This window comes from Emys orbicularis, chromosome 15 (genome assembly GCF_028017835.1).
Source record: "Emys orbicularis isolate rEmyOrb1 chromosome 15, rEmyOrb1.hap1, whole genome shotgun sequence".
NCBI classification, from domain to species: Eukaryota; Metazoa; Chordata; order Testudines; family Emydidae; genus Emys; species Emys orbicularis.
Window position 1 is genome coordinate 17,571,815 of NC_088697.1, and position 26,687 is coordinate 17,598,501.

At 43.0% G+C, this 26,687-nt stretch overlaps 1 protein-coding gene across 3 annotated transcripts in view; it reads left to right on the top strand.

Moving 5' to 3' along the window:
- Positions 1 to 21,780, top strand: part of MSANTD2 (Myb/SANT DNA binding domain containing 2) — a 34,222-nt gene extending 12,442 nt beyond the window's left edge. Inside the window, exons 2-5 of one of the 3 annotated variants that reach the window (XM_065417207.1) lie at positions 3,935 to 3,979; positions 4,554 to 4,812; positions 6,617 to 6,677; positions 20,328 to 21,780. In XM_065417207.1, coding sequence (XP_065273279.1) covers positions 3,935 to 3,979; positions 4,554 to 4,812; positions 6,617 to 6,677; positions 20,328 to 21,180 — 1,218 coding nt within the window. In that variant the 3' untranslated portion in view covers positions 21,181 to 21,780. The remainder of the gene's footprint in view (positions 1 to 3,934; positions 3,980 to 4,553; positions 4,813 to 6,616; positions 6,678 to 20,327) is intronic. The other 2 variants (XM_065417208.1, XM_065417209.1) reach the window with 2 other exon arrangements.
- Positions 21,781 to 26,687: the final 4,907 nt, after the last annotated feature.

Below are 26,687 nucleotides of genomic sequence, written 5' to 3' on the forward strand. Positions count from 1 at the left end.
GTTCACTAACATTCATTTGCTCTGAATGCTGATAGCATGGATACTTATCTCCAACAATGGTAACATGTATGTGCTGGGCATTGGATTGAAAACAGTACATACACCAGTGCTCAAGTCATTCTGGTACTCCTGAATTGGCTCCCCCAAAGCCTGGATTGGCTCCAGAAGGAGAGAGACCAGTTAAAGAGCTGCTATCTCTCCTTCCAAAGTGGGAAGCTGGGTTCAGAGAGTTCTGGCACTTCCAAAATATGGGTGAAAATCAGTAAAAACTGAGTAATAGCTTTGGTAAAATCTGGGAAATTTTCAGTAAAAATCAATAAACTGAAAACAAAGGGCCATAAATCTATTTTTGATCAAGATCCGGAGTATCTTACAGCAGAGATTTGTAAGACCATTACCTGGTCATACATAGACTTTTAGTAAGCATGACAAAAGACCTTCTCTTTGAATTTTTCCCCTTAATTGGAGAAGGTTGTTTGCTGTTGGAGAAATAAACAAGATGCTGAGGATCACTGACTTGTACAAAGTGTTAACAGATAAAATCTCATACGTGTGTGGCAGCTCCTCAGCCCATTGCCCTTTCAGTCTTTTCCATGGAACTTTTGCTTAGCTACGCTGGTGATTCATAACTAGACCAGGTGAGTCAGGTATACAGCTTCAGGAAACATAGCTGCAGTGGGAAACTGATTGGTGGGGATAAGGACATCAGTGCCCATATTGACAGCCTGGAAAACTGGAGCTGCTGAGTAGGGCTCGGTTCCAGCATTAGTGGGCAAACTACTGGAGGTACCTATATGCTACAGCAGCAGTGAGGGCTGACCTGTTTCCAGGGGCTGAGCATGTAGTGCAAGCTTCTCTGGATTTCCTAGCGTCACATTTTCTATGTATGGCTTTTAAGTTATAAATGTTGAGCAGAGATGGTCTTTATTTTCTGAGCGTAGAGCACCCAGTATTTGTTTGTTCTGGCATATTCTGAGAAGGCATCTGATGGTTAGCACCACACATTGAATAGTTATATTAAAAATAAACATGATTTGTTTTTTCTTCTGAAAAGACTTATGATCTAAAGGTGCTGGTAGAACACTATATGGAGATGTGGTGTTAATGCCCTTGAGCAGAAGTCCAGCTGCATTCTGGGAGGGAGAGAGGGACTACAAGGCTTGAAAAAGCCTCTCTCCAGTGATAACACGGGAATTCTTATAGGTGTAGGGAGAATTAAGGCTTCATTTTCAAAAACAACCCCCCCTGCTCCTAGTTATAATAATTATGCAGAAAATCTGCAGAATGTCTCGATGCCGTGCTGTATTCTTGAGCCTGCAAACAGCTGCAGAGTGAAATGAATAACTCTTGTTAGCTGCAAGGTGGTCATGCAGAATCATGTGGGGCAGCAGTGAAACAGACCAGAATACGCCAGTTTTAGTTCAGTGCTGTTAAAGCCATGTGCTGTAGAGGCATAGAGGAGATATCCATGATGAAGAAAATGGAAAATGTCTGTGGGGAGGAGAAAATAATGGCAGTCCCCACTCTCCAGGGAAGGAAAATAGAGGTCTCACCAACAGTTTTTAGCTATAGGTTGGCAGGAGGAGCTCTTCTTTCAGAAGCTAATGGGGTTGTAGAAATCTGATAAATTCAAAGCTGTCTACTGACCAGAGGTGAATATGAAAGATGGAATCATCCAAGCAAGGCCCTGGGTCCTTTTGGCAGTAATCTCAGCATATGCTTTCCATCCTACCAAAGTATCTGGAGATGTGTTCTGACCAGAGCACTGCCTCCTTCATCTTTTGCATTGGTCTCTGCTGAGTAGGTGCTTGGTGAACTTTTGCCATGGTCTTCGCAAAATAACATTAGTGTTGAGGGCCGAATGAAATAAATGGCTGCTAATAAGATTGCCTCTGCTGAAGTCTTAAATGGATAATTTGGTAACATCCGTCCAAGGGAGAACTCTTTTTTGAAATTGAGTTTTAAGCATTGAAGCCAATGTTTGCAGATGTTGAGGGCTCCCAAAGGACCTAATCAGAGGATATTGAAGCTTCTCAGTTAACTTTGCTGGAGACAACAGTGTGTTTATTTAGCTTGACTATTAATAAAGCAGTTAGAATCTCTTGGGCCTTCAAATTGAGACAGCAGTACCATTGTTGCTCAGTTGGATAAGGAAATCTTACATACCTTGCAATAATATAAAATTGTCATGAAAACTGTTTTAAAATTTGAGTACACTGATTTCTAAAAAATTCTAGGAATGATATGCAGTGGTGGTGTAGCTGTGTCAGTTGTCGGATCTTAGAGAGACGAGGTGGGGGGAGGTAACCTCTTTTATTGGACCAACTTCTGTTGGTGAAAGACAGGCTTTTGATCCTACACAGAGCTCTTCTTCAGGTCACAAATGATATAGTAGTTTACATGTTACCCTGTGACACTGTCATAAATGAGGTGAAAAATGTAGCATCAGTCTTGAGTGAGACAAAGTATCCATCTGAAAGTGTAGTTCTGCTCTGCAAAGTGACTTTAAAACTGGTACTTCCTACTCACATGTATTCTCTGTATATCTGGGTATTACCTGCTTGGTCTAACCACTGACCTGTTTAGTGTTTATTTCTTTAGCCTTGCAGTGCTCTCCCCCAAAGAGGGATGCAGTTCTCTCATGGATCATCAACAGATTAAGCATCAAATGCAGGGTCTAGTTCTACCCACAATTACTCATCCGGCCCCATTGAACACACAGTTGTTGAACAGGTGGAAAGTGATTATCAACACTTGAAAACTTTACCCAACACCTACTAAATGGAGGACTCTGCCTACTAACCAGCGGTAGATACTAAAGACACAGGTGGAAGGGGGACAGTAGCCCTGCGATCAATATCCCATTGAGAGGCCCAATGCCCCTGCCACTTTTGCTCCTATTTCAACTAGAATATTGTCCTACAACCTTGCTTGGGAAGGGGGAGGGGGGTGCTTGTAGCTCTGACACTTTAAAGCACCTCTTTCCAGTTATGGAAGAAAAGGAGTTTCTCTTCTTCTCTGGTCTCCTGGCTGTTGCATCTTGGGTGGGATGAGATCTCTGCTACTCTGCACTGTCCCAGTTTCCATTTTTTTAATCTTCAGCATTGAATAACTTTGTGCCTGCTGTTGGTGCTGTATATAGCTTTCCCAGGCAGCAGCATGCAACTAGCATGAGTTTTTGATAGCTGCACTTCTGCCCTCCAGATTTCTGAATATCAGCCCTGGAACTGATCAGAGTTGTCTGTTTCTATGAGCCACACTGGAGCTGTCTTGAGAATCTGGAAGAGACATCCGTTTACATTCTTGGCTTGGAAGGTTGTTTTTGCAACCAAAAGTGCTAGAAACGTGGTTGCTCTGTAGAAGGTGACATAGTAGAGCCTGTCCTCAGCCCAGAAGTGCATCTTTCAAGCCCTAATGCTTGCTTTTGTGAGAGAACACAGCTTGATTTTCTTATTCAAGGTTCAGTTTGAAGTGATGGCAGTTACGCGAAAAATGTTTTGTAAATTGAGTACATCTGATAGGAAGTCCTTGAAACGCAGTAGATGTGGAATCCTACAAAGCAATTTAGTCACTTTTCAAAGTAGAACCACACTTTATTCATGTCCCTTAATGTTTTTAATTCAAAGACTTTCTAAACAGCTCCTCCTTGACTTGGAAAATTGGAAGCAGATGCAGAAGAGTTAGATTTCATACTGTATCTTATAATAATGGTAGCAAGTACTATGCTACTCAGCCACTAGAATAAGAAATCAAATAGGTGCAAAAAACCTGGTCTAAGCTTGGCAATCTGTCTTTATTGGAGGCTTCAAAATCTGAACTGGACTCTGTTGTAATGGATTGCTAGATGTGGCCATCTTAGTATTGTTTCTTGATGATTTGATGTTTGAGTCTGGGAATTTGGAGCATTATTGATTTGACCTCTTTTAAATTTCAGCAGCTTCCCAAGAGACAGAGTGAGTTAGTAAGGAATGCAAAATATGTAAGTAATACATTTTACTAGCTAAATAGTTTAGGCAAACATTGTTTACCTTCTATCTTCTTACTAGAATAAGGAAGGTTGGACTGTCTTTGCTTTTGGGGACTCTTCTTTCTATCTCCCCCTCCCCCACCTTCTCCAAACTGTGGGCACAACAACAGCTGTACTCTCTCCTTCCTGTAGAAGGTGTGCATTCTACGGGCTGGCTGGTATATTGGATGGGATTTGTTTATTTTCCTGTAATATGTAGCAGACTTATGTATTCTCCCCTGCCCTCAAAATCCCCAACTTTGAAACTGGTGAACCTGTAGATGCTATACAACTTTGTTCTTTGTAATTGATATTCAAGCTAAAGCATCGTGTGTCAGGAACATCAAAGTTGTGATGCTTCCTGTCTTACAAAGGTTAATTTGGCAGTTTGGTGATTGGATTATAGTACTTGAACACATGGGACAAAGATTGAGCAATATAAGTAAAAATAAACAGATTGTCTAGCATTCTTATTCTATCTGCACGTGAGTGCGTGCCATTCTGGAAAGCTAGCACCAATTGAGTAACAAAAGGTTTTGTGTCTTAGACCCTTCGCAGGTGTTACAGTCGAGTGAAAGAACATGGTGTTGGGAAAAGGAAAAGCAGTTACACATTTGAACAATTGGAACAGGTGTTTGGTCAGGGAGGATGGGACTCGCAGCCCTGCCAGCCTGTACTCATTAATAGTAGCGGCTTGTACCAGGAGCTGGAATCGGATGGCAGCACTATGGAGGAATATTCACAGGAGGATTGGGGGAACCACAGTCAGGATCTTCACTGCTACCAGGGCGGAGACCCGGAGTTGGGTAAGAAATTGATTATTGATCCGTCTGTATGTTTTGGTTTTGCATGTGCTTGTAGCTACTCTAGTGCTAATCCTACTCCATAATCCTAATCCATCCTATGCCATAATGCTGCTATACCTACTTCTGTGTATTTCTTATACTTACAGGTTTAAGACTTGTCATAAATCAGAACTAATTCCTATAATTTGTACAATTGTATAAATCTAAAGTGCCTAATTTGCAGGGCTCCCTAAAGCTGTCAAACACCTTCTCTGTGTAACTAAATTGTGGACTGAACTGATTAACTGCTAGTTTTTATTGTTAGTGAATTCTAACAAGTAGAATATTTGAAATAAGTAGACTTTAACTTGTTTGCATTGTCTTATTTTAAAACAGGTACAGTAGCTCTTTTGTTCCTGACAAGATGCTAGAGTGGCTCATTGTTTAAAATTTGAGATTTGAGTTTTGCTTAAAAGGAACTTGAATGGGGGGTGAGAGGGAAGGAAATATGAATTGCTGAGCTTGATGTTAATTGATCTGTACTGCTGATGCTCACGGTCACACAACAACAAAAAATCTTGCAGGTAGATCTCAGTATAAACTCATTATTTGTTAGATGTAAAAAGCTAGCAAGCCACACGCCACAACTACTTTTATGTTGTGCAAGTAAAATTGCCAAATTTTTGCCTTTTCCAAAAAAAAAATCTCCCTAGTCTTCCAAATGCTGTTGCCCAACCCTGACAGATATTATAGAAAGATCCACTTTCCTGAAAATATGCTTACATTTGACTTCCGAGTAAGTATTTTGTACAGAATAGAGGTACATTCTTGCCTACAATAAATAGGAAGGGAAAAGGTTTATATATTTACCGAGTCTATGGAAGCTTATCAAAGTTAATTTAAACAATGATTCCAATGGCATTGTAAGAGCGAGGCAGCATTTACAAGGGAAGATGGATAAAGGCACTGTTCTCGCTTTTTCGATCGTATTTGTAGGTTAAATTGGGGGGGGGTGGAGGGGAGGCACACAAATATACCTTCATCTGCAATTATATTCTGGGGACTGGTAAATTCTGACTTGGACTAAGAGATGGATTAAATTGCATTTTCAAATGACAATAGCAATACCTCCTCAAACTAACTGAAGTATGAGAACTAGGAATGTTGTTTTTAATTTAAAGAGGATCAGAATGCATGGGGGACTTGGGGAGAATAAGGCAAAGAAGGGGGCTACTTGAGATACAAGAGACAGGAAGGAGTTTCTTTAAACCATGTATTTAAAAATGTACATAAATGAGGACTGTAATTCCATATAGGGATTCTGGTGACTCAGGCTTTGCTCTGATGGTTTGTCACCATTATCCTTCAAAAGAATTACAGCAACATTTACATGCAGTTGGGGCTGACAATATTCTTTGTGTTCAGTGAATGGTTATGAGAAAGGTACTTAGCACGCACACAGTCTAAATGGAATACAGATACGTTTGTTCTGGTGCTTGCTCTTCAAATGTGCTATTGAAAGCAGAATGGCCTTTTTCAGAATGTAGTTTACAATGAAATCAACTTGTGACTTAATGGCAGGAATTACTCTTGTCCTTGAAAGATCTTGCACATGTGAAGCCAGATTTTGATCCTGTAGCTAAAATTTCAGGGATGGTGATGTAGCTTACATAGTAGCTGGTTTTAAGAGCTGAAGCAGTGTCCTCAGAGTGTGACATCAGAATTTTACTGGAAAACACTAAGTGAACAACTTATTACCTTTCAAAGTAAAAAGCTTTGGGAGAGTTTTAAATATATAACTGTCTGTTGGAACTTTGCTTTTCAGATGAAATGCCTGCCTCAAAAAGAACATTAAAGATAAAGCAGGAATCTTCAGAAGAAGCACAGTAAGTAACTTATGAATGTTTTACTATTGAATGCATTTCCCTAGGGGTGCTGTGCGGGAGGAGGATGTTAGAAACTTCTGACTATAATTATAAATACATTGTGCAAGACTATTGAAGAATCTGCTTTTTGCATCATTCCAGTTACCTAAAAACATGTGGAAAGCTTCACAACTCAAGTCTCTTTTGGCTCTGTTATACAGCAAATGAAGCAGAACTCTCTTTACATGAGTGCAAAAATTAAACTGTGTAAAATACACATCCTAACCTTTGGGGATGTGGGTGGGCAGGTCTTGGGGTGCTCTGGCAAAAATCCTGACTCTTGGATCTATTTGTAATCTGGTTTCCATCTACCTAAAGTTTTGTCTCTTTGGGCATGCAGGAAAAGAGCATTTTAAATGTAGATGTTCATTAAAGTGTAAGGGTATTCCCATTAATGAGTATAACTATAGAAGCTTAAAATTAGAACACAGACCTCTATCTAATACCAGCATAACACTGGAGAATGCAGAAAATACCTTGAAAGAAAGGGAACAATCAAGAAAAGGAGGAGAGGGGTTTTGCTAGTTGAGCAATGCACATTTCTGTTGGCCTTGAGCCTTACTTGCTTTGAGTAAAACATTTAGCATGATGAAGGATGGGCAAGTTTACTCTGTGCCTAGATGGTCATTGTTTCTGCAACTTTGCGAAGCTAGATTGTAATCTTTTGCTGCATTGGTTTAACCTGGCAAATGGTGGGAAGTTTAATGTGTCTTTGCTCTTGTCGGAAGCACATGAATCTCTCTTTCTCCACGACCACCTATTTTGGGGTGGGGGGGAAGAAACATGCTATGTGTGGATATTCTTTGGGCAAGTGTGGAATAATAGTTTAATCTTATTTTGGGGCAGCATTTTTATGTAATGGCGCAGTGGCTAAGTGATAACTGCCTTACATATGTCTTCTATACACTTAACTGTAGAGGTCAATGCCCCTCCTATTAAAGTAAGTACACTGATTTTCCATTCTAATACCCTGTTTTCAGTCTCTAATTTTTCAAGCTTTCAGGCTGGGATTTTCCAGGCTTGGTCTATGCCTCAAAGTGAACTTCAAATCTGATCAAAATCATTTTAGCAGATTGAGCATGAATTAGGAATTTTATTTTTCCCCCATGTAAACATTTGGGGCCTCTTTGAGCCACTCTACAGCTGGAGGTCAAAATTTATATTTAAATAGTCCCGCGAAGTGTCTGGAGGGGAAGGGGGCATTCCTTAGAAAATGGACTTTCATTTTACTGTGCTCAGACTTGGAAGGACATGTTCTGAGTGTTTGCAGTATACTTGGCACTGTTCATCCAAGGCTGGGAAGATTGATTTGTTCACAGCTGCATGGCTAAATTACACAGTGGTTTTAAATCCTTCATATCGTAAGATACCTTTTTATAAAAAGTAGAGGAGCTTTCTCTGAACCCCTGGACACTTGGCAAAGTGCATAGGAAGTAGACCTGCACTGGAGCTCCGCAACTGAGAGAGGTGTAAAGCTACTTCCATAGCCAGACTTTTCCTGAGATGTGGGGGAGGGTCTTTTCCCTCTGGCCAAGGAGCCTTTTAATTATGCTTTAATTCTTTACTTAAAACAGGTTTAATTAAATACAGAGTTAACAGGATTTGCAACCTTCGCTGGAATTTTGATAGCATTGCATTAACCAATCAAAATCTGAATGAACATCCTTCACTCTGTCCTTTGTACATATGAATATGATGTAGGCTGTAATTGCATTGCCAGAGATGATCATAAATGGGTGTGTATGTAGAGTTGTAGAAAAACAGGGTCTGAACTAGAGGCTGTAGCATAATGCTCACATCCACAATAGGGCAGAACATACACTGTCCATTTAGCCTTAATTTCCACATTCCTTGTCTCCTGAGGGCTAATTAGTGCTATATTAGAATTGGAAAAGGTACAGAGAAGGGCAACAAAAACTATAAGGGAATAGAATAGCTTCCCTATGAGGAGAGATTAAAAAGACTGGGACTGTTCAGCTTGAAAAAGAGATGACTAAAGGGAATATGATAAAGGTCTATAAAATCATGAATGGTGTGGAGAAAGTGACTAAAAGAGAGTGTTGTTTATCCCTTCACATAACACAAGAACCAGAGTATCCAATGAAATTAATAGGCAGCAGATTTAAAACAAAGTAGTACTGTACTTCACACAATGCAAAACCAACATGTGGAATTTGTTGCCTTGTTGTGAAGGCCAAATTACACTGGTGTTCAAAAAAGAATTGGATAAGTTGATGGAGGTTAGGTCCATCAATGGCTATTAGCCAAGAGGGTCTGGAATTCAACCCTATGCTCTGGGTGCCCCTAGCCTCTGACTGCCAGAAACTGGGAGTGGACAATAGGGGATGGATCCACTTGATTGCCTGTTCTGTTCATTTCCTCTGAACCACCTGGCATTGGCCATTGTCAGAAGAAAGGATATTGGGCTAGATGGACCCAATATGGCCATTCTTATGTTCTAATTTTACAGCATTAGCAGTTCTGCATTATTTTATATGAAATATGTTTGAACTGTGTGATAACTTGACTACTTATAAAGCTACTAGCTAACACAGTTAAAGTGCATGTCTGCAGTTTCCACTGTAGCTGTTGCATGGCTTTGTCATGATCACACACAGAACATTTGTTTTGTTTTGTTTTTGCTATGTACCAAACAGTGTCTCCACTTTCTTTTTGGAAATAAGACAATAAGATAAGCTTTCCAGTTGGAATGGTTAGAGCAGAGTCTGGACAAATTTGGCCTAAAATGTAGAAATGACTGACACTTCTCTAAAACTTGTATAATATTAAAGTGTACAACGCTGTGCTAATGCATGAGAATTTGTGAAACCGACTAGAAACACAAATGAGATTAATTAATAGTTTTATTTGCGTGGTCCAAAATGAGATTGCACAAAACAAACGACATAAATAGAAAACGAGAGAATTTTATTTTTAATCATGTATTAGGAATAGCCAGTGTTCTTAAACTATATGATTGATAGAGCATTGGGGCCCTGAGTGCGCAAGGTACTTAGGCACATACTTAATTTAAGCAGGAGTAATTCCATTGAAATCATTGGACTTAATCACATGTTAAAGATAGGCACATACTTGAGGACTTTGCTGAATCAGGGCATAGGTCAAACCTTTTTTCAAAAAATGGGTGAAATAGGGTCCTTGGGCCACTTACTTAGTTCCTAAGTATATGCCCTAGCCTCTCTTCCATTCCATAGGTCAGCTTAAAGTACCCAGGTAAGGAAGGGAGCAAAGCCAGTGTGGTATGCTCTTTTCCCCCCCTAGTTCAGAGAAGACCTGTGTCTACTCTACTCCTCTGGGATAGCCCTGATTTTAGGGAAGTGGGACTGGGGAATGTTCCCCTGCAGACCCCGGAGGTTGAGCTTGAATTTTAGGTAGATGTTAATTCTATGACTGCTTTTATCAGAGACAGGTGGGACAGGGTAGGCATCCAGCAGTAGCATACTTCCATGACCAAAGGCAGCTGTAAGAGTAGCATGGAGGAGCTGATTCTTTGCTCTGCAGATCTAGAGGGCTGTGCCATACCTATGCACTTCTCCTTTAGGGAAGCTTGGGGGGAAATTCCACCATACCTTGTGTGGTGTCTTAAGGCCTTTATACCCCTTTTGCAGTTCTACAATGAAAGGACCACACCGTAACACATGTGGTGGGGTTTTTCCCTGACAATGGCCCTTTGAAGTGGAGGAAATCAATGCAGCTAGCGAGGGGTAACTTTCTAGGAGACTTGTCACTGAACCATAGGACACATGCATTGGAATTAGTATGGCACTTTCTGGGCACTGGTGGTTCTGACGAAGCCTTTGTGGCTGCACACGTACATACATGAAAACACCATTCCCATCAACTGCCTTCAGAAGCAAGGTACATCGCTTCCACCCTGTTCTGTGAATTAACGGAACAGCTCCACTTTGGGCACTGTTCCAGTAGAGGGACCTGGTGCATAGGTTTAAGACATATTCTCTCTTCACTAAGCCAGTTGTTTAAATACACAACTCATCACACTGTCTCTGCTGCCTCTCTTGACTTAAGAACATAAGAACGGCCATACTAGCCAATGGTCCATCTAGCCCAGTATCCTGTCTTCCAACAGTGCCAATGCCAGGTGCCCCAGAAGGAATGAACAGAACAGGATCAAATGATCCATCCCCTGTCGCCCATACCCAGCTTCTGGCAAACAGAGGCTAGAGACACCATCCCTGCCCATCCTGACTAATAGCCATTGATGGACCTATACTCCATGAACGTATCTAGTTCTTTTTTGAACTGTTATAGTCAGCCTTGACAACATCCTCTGGCAAAGAGTTCCACAGGTTGACTGTGTGTGGTGTGAAAAAAATACTTCCTTTTATTCGTTTTAAACCTGCTGCCTATTAATTTCATTTGGTGACGCCTAGCTCTTATGTTATGAGGAGGAGTAAATAACACTTATTTACTTTCTCCACACCAGTCATGATTTTATAGACCTCTATCCTATCCCCCCCTTAGTCATCTCTTTTCCAAGCTGAAAAGTCCCAGTCTTATTAATCTCCGCAGCCATTCCATACCCCTAATCATTTTTGTTGCCCTTTTCTGAACCTTTTCCAATTCCAATATATCTTTTTTGAGATGGGGCGACCACATCTGCACTCAGTATTCAAGATGTGGGCGTACCATGGATTTATGTAGAAACCATATTATTGTCTATCCCTTTCTTAATGATTCCCAACATTGTTTGCTTTTTTGATTCTCGCTGCACATTGAGTGGATGTTTTCAGAGAACTATCCACAACGACTCCGAGATCTTTCTTAAGTGGTAACAGCTAATTTAGACCATCTTTTGATATGTTAGGATTTCAAACCGTAAATGCCTCCAAGCTCTTATGTGAGATAGGTAATTATAATTTTCCCCCTTTTATAGAGGTGGGAAGTAAGGAACAGAAGTGAAGTGGCTTGTCCAAGGTTACACAGCAAGTTAAGAACATCTGTGATAGAATTCAGGAGTCCTCCCGTAGTCCCTTGCTCTGTCCATAAGGCATTCTCTGTCTCTTCCAAACTTAGCTTTGACAGTTGGGCCTATAATATCTTTACCCCAAGCTGTACTGCATTTATGGCATAGCGTGCTTGTGCTTCTCTTGCTAGATCAGCATAGTGCCTAGGACTGGCTTCCTAAATATTTTTTTTTTTTGCGGTACCTGCAACAGGATCACAGGGTAGGAAATGCACATGTGATCGTGCAGTGTTAGCTTTCTGCTCTGTTGTTTGGAATCCTGTATGTGAAGTCTGACATGCAGTGGGACCCTTTTTTAGTTGATACGGGCCCAACCATTGTAAGAATTGGAACTTGTTAACTCCATGAGAACTTGTTCTGCTATTTTTATTCACTTGAGACAAAATAAAGAGCTTTGAAAGATGTTGGCTCCTTCACTGAAACAGCTGTGCTAGCCTCTGCTGCCTGGAGTCTGATTCGTACAGAAATGGTTTGTTTAAAACTCCCACCAAGCTTCGAATCACCACTCATTTGAATCATGTAAGATTTCAGCAAGACAAAGGGAGCCATTCCACCATCAGTGGTCAGTGTCCTAGCAGCAGCCATGCAGTTGGGAATTCCAGCTCTACTGGTAACTTGCTGCGTGGCCTTGGGAAAGTTACTGAACTCCTATCTGTCACTGAGTGGCCTACCTCACCGGCTGTTCGGAGGGTTAATTCCTGGTTATAAAGTGATTGGGGAAGCAGTTGCAGTGTAGCGCACTTTTCTCTGTTTTGACTGCACATGTGGTCACTATTACAGTGTCTGAAATTCACAGGTAGTTGGTACAGTACAGCCTTTTAAACTGCATGATACCTATTTATAACTTCCCTGTTGGTTTGAAGATTTCAAGTCAGACTGAGATGCTGGATATAATCGTAGAAACCCTGAGTTAGAAGGAACTGCTGCTGAGCCATCTAAGCCTCAGGGAGATGTCAAACTTTAGATGTCAAAATAGTTTCCGTCATCCTTGTAGCTTTCGGAGTGCTTGGGTTGGTGATTCTGTCCTTGGCAATCCTTGCTTCTTCTCTAAAGCTCCTCTTTACCTATCACTCCCCTAAGTGAAGTCACGCCTGTGCCTGCTAGCACTGGCCCGTTACAAGAGGTTTTTTTTTTTTTTTTTTTTTCCCCACCAGGAGCCTCAGTCTGTTTTGAATTATCTGAAGTTAGTTTATTAATCACCTTGTGTAGTACTATTTTACAGGAGACTTTATTCTAAGCTGTCTCTTCCACTGTTCAATTGAAAATTACAAGTTCTGGTTTATCAGGTTTTGAACAGAAGTGTTTCTCTAAGAGAAAATTGAGGCTGTCCGCTGCCTTTTAACAAATAAATGTATAAATGCTGCTGCCAGCATAACTCTGTACTCAGACAGCAATGTACTTAATAAGACAGCCAATTATAATGTCACCTTGTCTGTCTCGTCCCTAGAAGATGATGAACTTACAGTCCCAAATGTCTAAAGTGAAAGTTTGAGATGGCCTATTCCAAGCTGTAAGTGACACAGTGCTGCTCAGCATCTCTGAGGCTTGGAAGCTGAAGAACCAGCAGCAAAGCCCTATATAGAAGGCTGTCTTTCCATCTTTATCCATTGAAAAAGTACAGGCTTGTATGCTATAGTCTTTCATGTGTAAATATAAATGTGTATCTTGTATAAATGCTTATGCACCTTGACAGTATTCCTATCTTTATCCTCCTGTTTCATGCTGCTAACCATGAGCAGTTCCAGGTACTCCCCCAGACTGTTTAAATAAGAAACCACCATTAACAGTGCTTCTAGCATGAGAATGGAGCACTGGCACAACAGGTGGTGTTAGCAAACGGCTGGCTGAGTCAGAACTCTGCTCCTGTGGTTTTTCAGCAGGTTCTTTCCATGGCTTTCTAGTAATTCAGCTGCACTTAATAAAATGTTGATTAAAAAGCAGTCCAGAAATCATAGTGTGTTTATGGTGTAATTACTCTTGATGTGTGGCTGAGATGCACTGGATGTTAATGACCTAAAGCCACTGCTGTGCTGGCTACTAAGTGCTCTGTGAAGTGAGTGATCTCAGACTACTCTTAACAGAGCTGTTGCCTCATTAAATCCTCCACCAAAATTGCACCATCACCCCCTTGTTCGTAGCCCTGGTCTACACTGGGGGTGGGGTGGGGGGGATCGATCTAAGTTAAGCAACTTCAGCTACGTGAATAACGTAGCTGAAGTCGACGTACTTAGATCGACTTACCGTGGTGTCTTCACTGCAGTGAGTCGTCGGCTGCTGCCACTCCTCTGTTGACTCTGCTTGCGTCTCTTGTGGTGCTGGAGTATAGGAGTCGACGGGAGAGCGCTCGGGGGTCGATTTATCGCGTCTAGACTAGACGCGATAAATTGATCCCCGCTGGATCGATTGCTGCCCGCTGATCCGGCGGGTAGTATAGACATCCCCATAGTCTTGCCAAGGGGCCAAAGCTTGAATGGAGCTGGGAATACGCTACCCTCTCACCTGGAATTGGCCCCCGTAGGTCAGGGGTGGGTAATGTGGGAAAGTGCCACTCCCCTTCACTGGAGTGTGAATTAATGCTTGACCTCCATGGCTATCAGCCAGGCACCATTCACTATTCTAAAAGTGCAAGTGGCAGAATCACCCGTTGCACCCATTCCCAGCTTACATCTCCTGTGGAAGGAGTCCTGGCTGACTTGTGCAGCTTTAAGGCTCACATTTACAAGTGCTTACTATGAAATCAGTGAACAGTCGGTATATAATTGTGAAAAGGCAAATATCTTTCCTGTGCATAACCAGAGCATTGCAACTACTTGAGGTCTTCAGTAGAGGTGTGTGCATTGTGTTTGGTAAAATATTCAATGAGTGCCTATCTGAGGCTCCAGTTTAGGTTAAATGTCCATGTCCTGCTCTTACCTAATGGAGTTAGTTCTCCAACACCCTCTAGCAAAATAAGGGAAGTCTGTCTCCTCATTGCCGTGTCATCACTCCCACTAGTGCAAAGTGCCATAAATGCATTTGCTTTGCACTGGTGTAAATGACACAAGGTGTGGGCCAATGGTGAATTGGGCTCCCACTACCCTTCATCTTGGGCATCGTGCTACCCCTCCAGCCTGTGACCCATCCTGTGCCCAAACGTCTGGAGAAAAAGATGGCCTCCGTAGCTTGGGCAGATGTTGGCAAATCTGGGCTCTGGTGGTGCGGAAGAGGAGAATTCCAGTGCTGCAAGGTTCCATGGAGATTAGCTTCCTCTTGGTTGTAGAAGGGGGGCTGTAGTTCAATCACCTGTGCTGATCCACCTTTGGCAGTGTGCCATTGAGTGAAAAGGGGGCCTCAAGTAACCTGGGCCCAGTCCATGTAGGGCTTTAAATGTTCGAAGCACCACCTTGAGTTTCACCCAGCCGCACTTGTCTGCGGCTTGTAGAGTGATGCTCTCTTGGCGTGTAGGCCTACTTAATACACAGGCTGCTGCTTGTCGCCTTCATTTCAACTTCTAAGCGATCTTGAAACAGCCCCAAATTACAAATGTTACGAGACTCTGAACTTGTGGGGCGTGTAGCCTTCAGTGGAGTGATCGCCATCCTGGAGAAGCCAATAATAAATGATTGTGGAGCTGGCCCAGACTCAGAATAAAGAGCCTGGGCCAGTTCCGCAATTGGTGTAAATTGGCATGGCGCCACTGATTTCACTGGAGCTCTGCTGCGGTTTCTGTCAGCTGTACTCTAACCCTGAATTTCCATGCCAGCTGCCTTGGTGGACGGATGGTCTGCACATCTGGTATTTTCCTTTTTCAACAGAATATTTATGAAGCTTTCAGGGAGGCAGCAGTGGCTCTTTAAATCTTGAAATCTGTGGGGATACACGAGGAAGAATCTGCAAAATAAATGAGTTTTCTGGGTTTTTTTGTAACTAGTGGCCAAATGTGGAAAATGGCAACATTTTAAAATGTATTGCCGGAGGAAATGATTGATCAGGGACTCTGCCTTCTCCTTTTTAGAGCTCTCCTGAGCATCAGTGTAGCCTTTTCCACTGCTGAAATACCAGTTTCAGCTATAGAAACATGGTTGATCTGCAGCCAGAAAACACATCCTAGTCCTGTTAGTCTATGCAATATGGAATGTCGGTAGTCAGAGATGGCCTGTGTGAGGACGGAGTACAGATCATGTTACTAGGTGTACACGCTGGGTTTGAAATTCAAAACCAAGTGGTTAGCGAGTTGTCTAAATTCTCAGATATTTTTAAAATGAAAAAGTACGATTGCATAACGCATGTCCAAAGGACTGCCTAAGGCAAGGATTTAGGTTTCCTCCCCATGTCCCCCTTACTCTGTCTATTGTAGTATCTGGATGCCTCACAATTTTCAGTGTCTTTATAGAGAAATACTATTACCCCCATTTTATAGATGTGGAGCTGAGGCTCTCTCATTTCACCATAGCTTCACCACCCCCACCCCAGCTGGTACAGGGAAGCTGTAGCAAAGGGGGAATTGAACCCAGAGCTGCTAGGGGGTAGCCTAGTGCTCTAGCCACTGGCCTGTCAAGCCTCTCCCTTGCTAATTCCTCTCCATGACACTTCACAGCACCAGATTGGCTTTTCCAGAGTTGGTGCTGCTTCTCTCTGACACAGGAGCATAGTTTCATAGAATATTAGGGTTGGAAGAGATCTCAGGAGGTCATCTAGTCCAATCCCCTGCTCAAAGCAGGACCAATCCCAACTAAATCATCCCAGCCAAGGCTTTTGTCAAGCTGGGCCTTAAAAACCTCTAAGGATAGAGATTCCACCACCTTCCTAGGTAACCCATTCCAGTGCTTCACCATCCTAGTGAAATAGTGTTTCCTAATATCCAACCTACACCTCCCCCACTGCAACTTGAGACCATTGCTCCTTGTTCTGTCATCTGCCACCACTGAGAACAGCCTAGCTCCATCCTCTTTTGAACCTCCTTTCAGGTAGTTGAAGGCAGCTATCAAATCCCTCCTCACTCTTCTCTTCTGCAGACTAAATAACCCCAGTTCCCTCAGCCTCTCCTCGTAAGTCATATGCCCCAGCCCCCTAATCATTTTCGTTGCCCTCCGCTGGACTCTCTCCAATTTGTCCACATCCCTTCTGTAGTGGGGGGACCAAAACTGGATGCAATACTCCAGGTGTAGCTTCACCAGTGTCCAATAGAGGGGAATAATCACTTCCCTCGATCTGCTGGCAATGCTTCTACTAATACAGCCCAATATGCCATTGGTCTTCTTGACAACAAGGGCACACTGCTGACTCATATCCAGCTTCTTGTCCACTGAAATCCCCAGGTCCTTTTCTGCAGAACTGCTGCTTAGCCAGTTGGTCTAAGTTTTTTCTTATCAGACTTTGCTTTCTCCTGCCATTGTTCTGTTCGGTCTCCTTCCCTTCTAATGCTACTTTGTTTCATTTCTCCCCTTCATTTCTTATTGTCTCACCTTTCTCTGCACCTGTTTCCAAGAGGTCCCCTTTTCCCCAGCTCTGTAGTAAATAAGGGACACGTGTGCGAGGCCTGCACACCAGAATGCATTGCTGCAGTGCCTCCCTTCTCCATAGGCGGTGGGGCAGAGACTCCGTGCTTTCTAGGAGAAGGGAGAGCACTCATGGGCCCTCCAGAAAGAGCACTTATTCTCTGCAAGTTTGAAGATTCAGAAGAGAATTTCCCCATGGTGGCGGAGAAAGGAGATGGCCCCTAGATCCAAAACTCTCTTCTGCTTGTGCCCTACTGTAGGGGACCAAATACAAATTCACTACAGTTGATGAAAGCATGAGAAGAGTTAAAATGGCATGTGTTTTGCAAATGGGATTTAGCGGACTGAGACAGATTTCTCAATTACCAAAAGAGCTGTAATACCTGCTTGTGGCTCTGATATGTTATTAGCTTGTTCTTTACTCCTGAGACAAATAGAGTGCCTATAGTGCCATAAGTGCCTTTCCCATCCATCCTGTGTGAAGCTGCTCATGCTTGCATCAGATGTGTGCAAATAGACTTGGCTAATTAGTTATAAAAGTACAAATTCTCTTATTGGTATTTGCTTTGACATCGTTAGCTAACAGGGTGGATTGATTTTAATCAGATTGATTTAAATCACCAATTGTAACCATGATTTTGATCAGTAAGCAGGAAACATTGATTTTAATCATGTTTTGCATTTGTATTCTGTAGTTTTTCTACAGAAAGGTTAACTATTAAAACATGATGATTTCCAACTAAATGTAGTCTTTACGTGAAATTTGGTGTTTCTTTTTACTAACCAGGAGGATACGCTGTATCTACATAAATTATATAATTGCTTAAATAAATGTGTAATTTACATTGATTTAGATGGTTAATTTTTATTATTTTAGAGGATGGTGAATGATGCATTTCTTTAATAGATTACTTTTTTACTTGCGATTTGTGAGAGACTATTTGGAAATTCAAAATCAATCCACCAGAAACCGCATTTAAAATTACCTTAAGTGTGCTGGAAACATAAGAAGAAAGTTTATAAAAACATGAATTGTATTTAAAACTAACATTAATTAAACAAAGGAGTTATCTGTAGCTAAATGAACTGATTACTTCTGGTCACTGTATCTTTCAAGATTTTAGTACTAGTAGAGCTTGTCTTCTCGCATCTAAGTTTTTTGTGTGGGAGAGGAAGAGGAAAACTAGCTATCCTGCTTTTACAAGTTCCAATTGGTTTCTTAACTGAATGAAGTAGTCATTGAATTGAACTAGTCGAATAAACTGAAATGAAGATTTCATATTTAAATCATTTACATTAAATAAAAAAAATTGAAAATTGGTAGCAAATATGTACTAAAAGTCAAACCACTGAACGAGAGTTTGTTGAAGCGTTAAACCAGCTTTTGACAAAGCGGTAGCCTCTTCTGCAGGGCAGAGAGAATATTTTCATTTCAGTTTATTCATCTAGTTCAGTTCAGTGACTAGTTCATTCAAAGTCAGGAAACCAACTGGGAGTTGAAAAAGTAGAAAGACATTTGTTCTTTTTAGAAATGATTAATAGAAAAAAAATCAAAGTATAATCACTGAGAAGTAAACCTAAGATAATAGGAAAGGCAGTGTATTTATGGTAAGACGGGCTTTTGAACTTTTTCTTTTTTCTTTTTTTAATTCTGGTTATTTGGAATATCCTCAAGCTTTCAATTTTGGCTGAAGTGTCCCACATGCTTAGTCTTGGCCCAGACGTAAATGCTCTTTGGAACACTTGTGCAAAATTCATTGTCACTTTTTTGAATTTTGGGAGCATGAAAAAAATCTTTTTAAGAAAAAGTTCTGTTTGCTTTTATAAGCTGAAGTCAAACTGTTGAAACTTCACCATTCCGTACTTATGGACCTCAGTGAAGAAGTTGCAAGTTTAGGGAAAGCTTAATGTTTAAGCTTACAATGTTTAAAATTACATAGTTGAGCATGCACAACTAAGTAATATCTTAGTAGATTGTAGTGTTGAGTCCGTAACTCCCGGTCCATAGCAGCAGAGGAATGTTTCGCTCAAAAGCACTGTTAGTCAGCAAAGTTAAACTGTTTTGTTCTTGCACTGCCCACTTGCATTGTCATCATGAGAATATGATGGGGGGGGGGGCGTGCGGGGGAAGGGTGGTGAAGTTTTGTGCAAAAGTGGAACTTGAAATACATCAGTAAGGGAAAAGCACTTTTTTTCTCTACTGATACCATTCAGCTTTTGCTGAAAATTATGCTTGTCAGCAGAGACTCCTTTAAAAAAAAAAAAAAAAAAAAAAAAAAAACCACTAAAGTTCTGCTATCTTGGTTTTTTGTTTGTTGGCTTGTGTTTTTTTGGTTTGTTTTTTGGGGGGAAAGGGAAGACACATTAAATGATAAAAATTTACTGCAGTGTTAAGATTAAACAAATACAAAAGTAATAACATTCATACTGCGACATTAACTTGGCCTCTTTGCACAGAATGTGTCTATAATGTGTCATGGGGCTACATTTTTAAAGGTATTTAGATGCTTATCTCCTATTGATTTTTTTTTTTTCCCCATAGATTCCACGGCCAGCTGGGGCCATTATGATCATCTAGTCTGAGCTCCTGCATGACACAGGCCAGAGAGCTTCCCCAAATAATTCATAGAATACCAGGGTTGGAAGGGACCTCGGGAGGTCTAGTCCAACCCCCTGCTCAAAGCAGGATCAATCCCCAACCAATCCTAGAGCAGATCTGATAGAAGAAGATTTCAGTGGGAGTTAGGTGTTTAACTGATGAAAGAGTATTCTAGAACACATGTATGTTGTGAGTAATATGTCTAGGTTAAATGTTCCTGTAGACTTCTGAATTTTAGGAAACTAAATGCCAATTCTTATCTGCTTCACAAAGCCTTTGAAGACGTTTCTAAAGCATTTTGAAAGCGTTAAATGCTAATGATGAATTCTATAAATCAGGGCTAACTATGACATTTTTGGTGGCCACCTTTTCTCAGTTGGCCACCCGTTTCTCAGATAGCTGCTCTTGCTTTGGTTAATGTTTTCTGAAAGTTGATGTGCTCTTTCAAACTTAAGCAAAACTTTTTTTTAAAAATCTCCAGTCTGAGCTGAGCTCCATCTTATGGTTTATATTTGTGTTAATTTTTCTAGGAAGCAAGACGTCATGCAGAACATTGTGCAAATCTTGGAATCCGTCCAATTAAAATGGGAGCTGTTTCAGAGCTGGACAGATTTCTCCAGGCTACATCTTTCTAACAAACTAGCCATTTTTGGCATTGGTTATAACACACGCTGGAAGGAGGATATTCGCTACCACTACGCTGAGATCAGTTCCCAGGTGCCTCTTGGCAAACGGCTTAGGGAATATTTCAATTCGGAGAAGCCAGAGGGCAGGATCATCATGACGCGAGTACAGAAAATGAACTGGAAAAATGTTTACTATAAATTCCTAGAGATTACTATTAGTGAAGCAAGATGCCTGGAGCTGCATATGGAAGTTGACTGGATACCTATAGCTCACTCTAAGCCAACGGGAGGAAATGTTGTTCAGTATTTATTACCAGGGGGGATTCCCAAAAGCCCTGGCCTGTATGCTATTGGTTATGAAGATTGCCAGGAGAAACCCCACTCGCCTCATGCAGACCGCAGAGGCCCAGATCCTGGGAAAGAGACTCAGGGGGAGGTAGATGTCCCTTCACCGCAGGCCTCTCTCAGGGTGGAGATGGAGTCCGCCAGAATTATCTATTGTTACCTTGGCATTGCTGAGGTTAGAACTCTCCAGCAGTGTTTGTTTTTACATTTTCAGGCCAACACCAAAACCTTCAGCAAAGAGTGGGTTGGAATCAATGGGTTTTTATCTCAGAACTGCATCGTAGAACCAGGGGTGTCGCCTAAATCCATCTACATCAAATTTGTGGAAGTGGAGAGGGATTTTCTTTCTGCTGGCTCTTTGGTAGAGTGCCTGGAAAAAGCCATTGGATACCCATTGAAGTTTAACAACTGAATCTCGTCCTTCATAAGGATTAGGGCTCCTGCCTCCTTTCCATGTTGCTAGCAGCCGCTTACGGATCCTGTCTGTTCACAGAGGGGCAAGTAAGACTTTCAGAGTGAAAATGAACTTCAGAATGAAAGATGCTTGCAAATGATTCGAAACAACTTGTCCTGAGCAAGTAAAATATACAGCTAACTTGCTTGGCAGGTCAATTGGTTTTATAACGAGAAGAAGGAGAGCCTTGTAAAAATGACTGTAGGTACATTCCACATTGGACAGAGCTTATACTTTGCATTTCATATGAAAAGCTGTTTTTTCCACAATGTTTCATTTTTACACATCTGTCTCTATATAAAGTGTTATTACTGATCTGAATAAATAAGCAATAGATAATGGCAAGTTAAACCTTGGGTCACATTAAATGAGACTGTTTTTCAATGCCACCCTTAGCTACTATTGTATATAATTTAGAGTTTCACTTTTTTCACCCATCAAGTGTTTTACCATTTCCAACCAGTGTTGCCTGCAAAGACTTTTGTTTCTGTGATGTATCCCACTTTACTAGTAGTGTTGTCATATCAGCTCTTTTTTTTACCATTAAAGTAATTCCTGGCCTTTTTGAGTTCTAATTAGCCTCTTTGTGGCAGTGAGAATAACCTGACAGCTGGGAAACATTTTGTCAAACCATGCTTATCAATACAATCAAAGCTGTGAGAATTTTTGGGGGGAGGGGAGGGAGGGAGGGGGGGGGAGGGAGGGGAGGGTTATGGATGGAGGGGGAGTAAACATTTAATGCCTTTTCAAAACTGTTACTATATAAGCCCCATCCTCCACCTGGCTGGTGCTGGCATTTTGATTTTTCTAAAACTCATTGATCCGTGGAAATTGTGACATACAATGAATGTGTCAGTCCTAATAAAAAAAAAACCAAACACGTGTGGACTTCTAGAAATGTGTTTCTCTTCCTAAACCTGATTTCCCTGGACGGGTTTGTAGTAGAGATGTGCACGTTTAGTTCATTTGAGGTTACAAATCATACCTGTGGAAACCTGCACCTGGGCTTTGTTCCATAGGCTGGAGCGGTCCTTGTTTTGTTTTATTTGTGGGGAGGAGGAGGTGAGACTATAAATCTGTGTGTACGTGATGCTGTACAAAGCTGGGCATTTGTAAATCTGGCGTACGCCAGCTGGGACTTGCAATTGTGCTGTTGAACTGCTAAATCTAATCTGGACCATAATGGTCCATTTAGCTACTGGATCTTAATTCAGAATTACCACTAATTCTTTCAAATGTGTGTGTAGGAGGGAATTTACTGTGATTCTACTAGGCCAGTTCCCATGAAGACCACAACATAGCAGTGTGTGTGTGTGGGGGGGGGGGGGGTAAGCAGGGGTGATGGTTTTATTCAGCACTATTAAGAGAATAGTGAGTTTGTAATAAGTACATTAACCAGTTATTGTGAGTTTGAGTGCATCATTCCTTAATCTGGGGTTTGAGGTGTGAATTCAGATGCTGGATGAGCTAAGGTGAAATGAGACCGTGTGGTAAGAGGCCTGGTCAACCTCGGAAGCCCTGTCTGCATTAGAATATTGGTGGTCCCCATCCTGGTCCAGGCACGTGGAACACTACAGCACTTGGGGCACCGAGCATTGCACAGATATTCCAAGTGCTGGTGCTACTGCACCAGCTCAGTGCTAATCTTGGAGACGCCTCTGCCCACATCACTTCAATTCAGACTGTTCTGGCAGACTGGAGAATAGCTAATGGCAGCGCTGAGGACCAGCTCTCTACCTGGCCCCTTCAATTAGTGTGCCTAAGCAGTACTGGGGTGCTCTTCAGTTCCACTCAGATCCTACCTTTCTGCCCTGTCGGCACCCCCCAGCCCAGTTGCAGCAGTCGATAATACGAGAGGTAGTGTTTGCATGGTCTCCCCTTCCCTCAATGTTGCCCCTTATGAACAATAAGCAGAATGTCAAGTATCAGAGGGGTAGCGGTGTTAGTCTGGATCTGTAAAAAGCAACAGAGTCCTGTGGCACCTTATAGACTTACGCTTATGCTCCAATACATCTGTTAGTCTATAAGGTGCCACAGGACTCTTTATTGCTCAATAAGCAGAATGTATTTATTCAATATATTTTAATTTTAAAATATGACGCTTGCTATGAAATGTTTATGTAGATGGAGAGCTTGTAACCAACTGTTTTTAGTAACACTTGCCTTTTTGTTGACTGATTCTCCTGCCCTGTGTGTTTAGGTATGTATACATCGTCCGTGTGGAAATCACGTAAACTTGCATGTGGCCCAGATGCTGAGCATCTCTTAGGAGTGGGCCTTTCCACTGCATCTGACCGACAGAAGAAAAAAAATCTTGCCTTCCTGCAGTGCAGGGCTGGTGTTGCAGCTGGCAGAAGAATCTACAAAGTGCCAGATGCCACAGAGATGTAAGATAACAGTAATAGGATACACTGAAGCAGCAGGTAACCGAAGTCACACCCCAGTAAATCTGAAACCTCAAACTAGGTTAAGCAGCCATGGCTTTCCAGCCACTAATGTCTCCCACGTGTGCAGGAGTGGTAAAGCTGCAGTTGTGTCGTTGGCAGCTGAGGATGTTGACTGGGGCAGAGAGTTGCTCATCTGGACCTGCTTACTTCAATCCTGGTAGGAGCGGCAGGTGGGCAGGATGGGGCAAGCCCCCGCGCCCCGGCAGGAGCGACTGGCTTGCCCCGCTCCACCCACCCGCCCAACAACCTTATAACAGAACGTTGCGTGACTTTAAATGAGTATGTTCTCTAATAGATCAGCAACCTAATAAAGTCGTCCCGGTTAACATTGTTTCGTTAAGTGAGGAGTTACTGTATTTAATCAAATCACCGCTCAGACTTTTTTGATAAACAGCTTGAGCTTGCACTAAAACTACCTATGCCAACGGGAGGGGTTCTCTTGTCGTGATCGGTAATCCACCTCCCCGAGAGGCAGTAGCTGACGGAAGAATTCTTCCGTCAACCTAGCACTGTCTACACAGGGTCTTATGTTGGCTTAGCTACACTGCTCAAGGATGTGGGATTTTTTTTTTTTTTTTTTACACCCGAGTGACGTAGTTAACCTAATTTTCTGGTGTAGACCAGGCCTTGGAGTCTCAGTGTCAGGCATTTTCCCCAGCCCTTAAATAATTTTTGTGACTCTCTACTGCACCCACTCCAGTTTTTCAACATCCTTTTTAAAATGTGGCACCAGAACTGAGCTCCGGGTTCCAGTATTTGTCTCCCCAATACCGTGTAGAGAGAGAAAATGACCTCCGTAGTGTTACTCACCCTCTTTGTATGCCCAAGGGTCTTATCATGCCCAAGGGTGGCATTGCACTGGGCGCTCATGTTGAATTCCTTGTCCCCTCTGTGCCCTAAATCCTTTGCAGAGTCACTGCTTTCTAGGATACGCCCCCCTTCTGTGGGCGTGGCCTGTGTTCCTTGTTCCTAGATGTGTAACTTTGCTTTTGGCTGCATTAAAATACATTTGTTTGAATGGGCCCAGCTTGCCAAGCGCTTCAGATCCCTCTGTCTTCATCATTATTACACTCCTCCAATGGCCAAGGTCCTCAACAGCTGAGCAAGTGCAGCATGTAGACCTCCAGAATGGGCTCATGCTATCCGAGCTGATGAGTGGGCTCTCACTGAACCAGAGTAGACTGCTTTTTAGAAAGCTGCCGTTTCAATGCTTAAGCCTGGAAAGCTTCAGTTCTCCAGCATAGGTAGCCCTAAAGGGTACGTCTACACTGCAGCGGGGAGCGTGAGCTTCCCAGCCTGGGTAGACGAATTCGTGCTAGCAGGGCTAAAGATAGCAGTGTGGACATTATAGCGCTGGTGGAGTTTCGGGCTGGGCACCCACGCTCGCACCGATGGGGTCGGGTGGGTCTGAGCTGACTTTCCTCGCCTCGAGCCTCCGCTAGTGCCGCAGCATCCACGCTGCTGCTTTTAGCACACTAGCACCAGGTCTGGCTGCCCTGGCTGGGAGGCTCGCTGCAGCGTCGGACGTTCCCTGAGGGTAGGTAACAAAGGGGCTAATGCCAAGGCGTTTGTAGGAGTGAGCGAGGTACTGCTGGGGCGCAGTGCTAGTAACTAGCTGGGATGGGCGTTAACTCTTTGAATGTTTGTCCCCTTTTGTAGCGGTCCACACGAGACTGCAGACAGAAGTTCTTGAGGAAGCCACGTGGCTTGATGCTGGCGGGTTCCAACAGGAAGAAACATCCTTGAAGGAAAACGCAGAGGCTGGGCTGGAGCATGGTTATGGAAGAGCCCACAAGTGCCACGTGGAATGTGTACAACTTGATTGTAGGGCTGCGTATTTCTGAGTGCAGACTGGTCCTAGTCGTGGACCAGTTGTAGGCACTGGAATTACAGCCAAAGCTTTAGAGACAAGGCCGAGAAACCAAACTGAATAAGAGCATGGGGGGAGGGGGAGGCTGAGCCTTCAGATGGGGTTGATGGGAAGGAGGCAGGATGTGACCGTGAAGACTAGAAATACTAGGGGGTCATGCACATCGCAGCTTGTGTTGGCTGATCTCATTGCACCCACCAGGGGGCACATGCACCCCTCCATTCCCCCTCCCTGGGTCACACCTCCAATCCCTCCTCTACTGTAGGGACTCCTTGTGACTCCCACCACTCCCTCCCTCATGCCTGGGGCTGTCTCCCTATTCTCCCTTCCCCTGCCATGGCAGAATCTGTGTGTGCCCTCCACTCTTCCCCCATCACATGCCAGGGTCCCCCAATCGCCCCTTGCCAGGGGTTCTGTGCCCCCTATTCCCCCTTCCTCCCATAAGTCATCCATTCTCCTCCACCCCATGCCAATGACTCTGTGTGCACCCCTCCCCCCATACCAGGGTCCCTCAATTTCTCCTTCCCTCCCGCATGCCAGGGGCAGGGCACATGTCCCCCTTCCCCACCCAACATTGTTATTTGTCTCCTTTCTCTTTAGGCAATCAAACACTCAGCGTGTCCATGTATTATAATTCTTGGGAGGCTGGACAGAGCTGAGATTGGTGGGGAGGGGAGTAATTTTTATGCTGGAAGGCAGTAAAGGGTGCCATCAACCACTCTTTGATCTATAGACAATTGCAGGGCTGCTTGAAGCTCTGGCTCTGTTAAACAGAGGCTGGGGCGCTGTGTGTACCCCATTTTCCCCCTTTCCATTTTCAGATTGCCTCCCGAATCAATAGGGATCTGTCCATTGATGCCTAGAACATTCCCTGAAATTCTGGAATTGATGGGGTGCCGTGTTGAAAGGTGATGGCATGACCGACAGACACGCCACCAGTTGGGCGTAAGGCCTTGCAAGCTTGGCCAGCTAAGAGCAGAAGGGGAAAGTGGAGCTGTACAGCCCTGCAAGAGCTAGTCTGACCTCGCCAGAATAGAGGAGGACAGAGAGGTCGAAGTGGGGGGAGGGGGTCAGTAGCCAAACCGAAGAGGCAGTTGCAGAACTGCGGAGCCGCTGTCGGTGATCCTGAGTGCTGCCTCCTGCCTGGA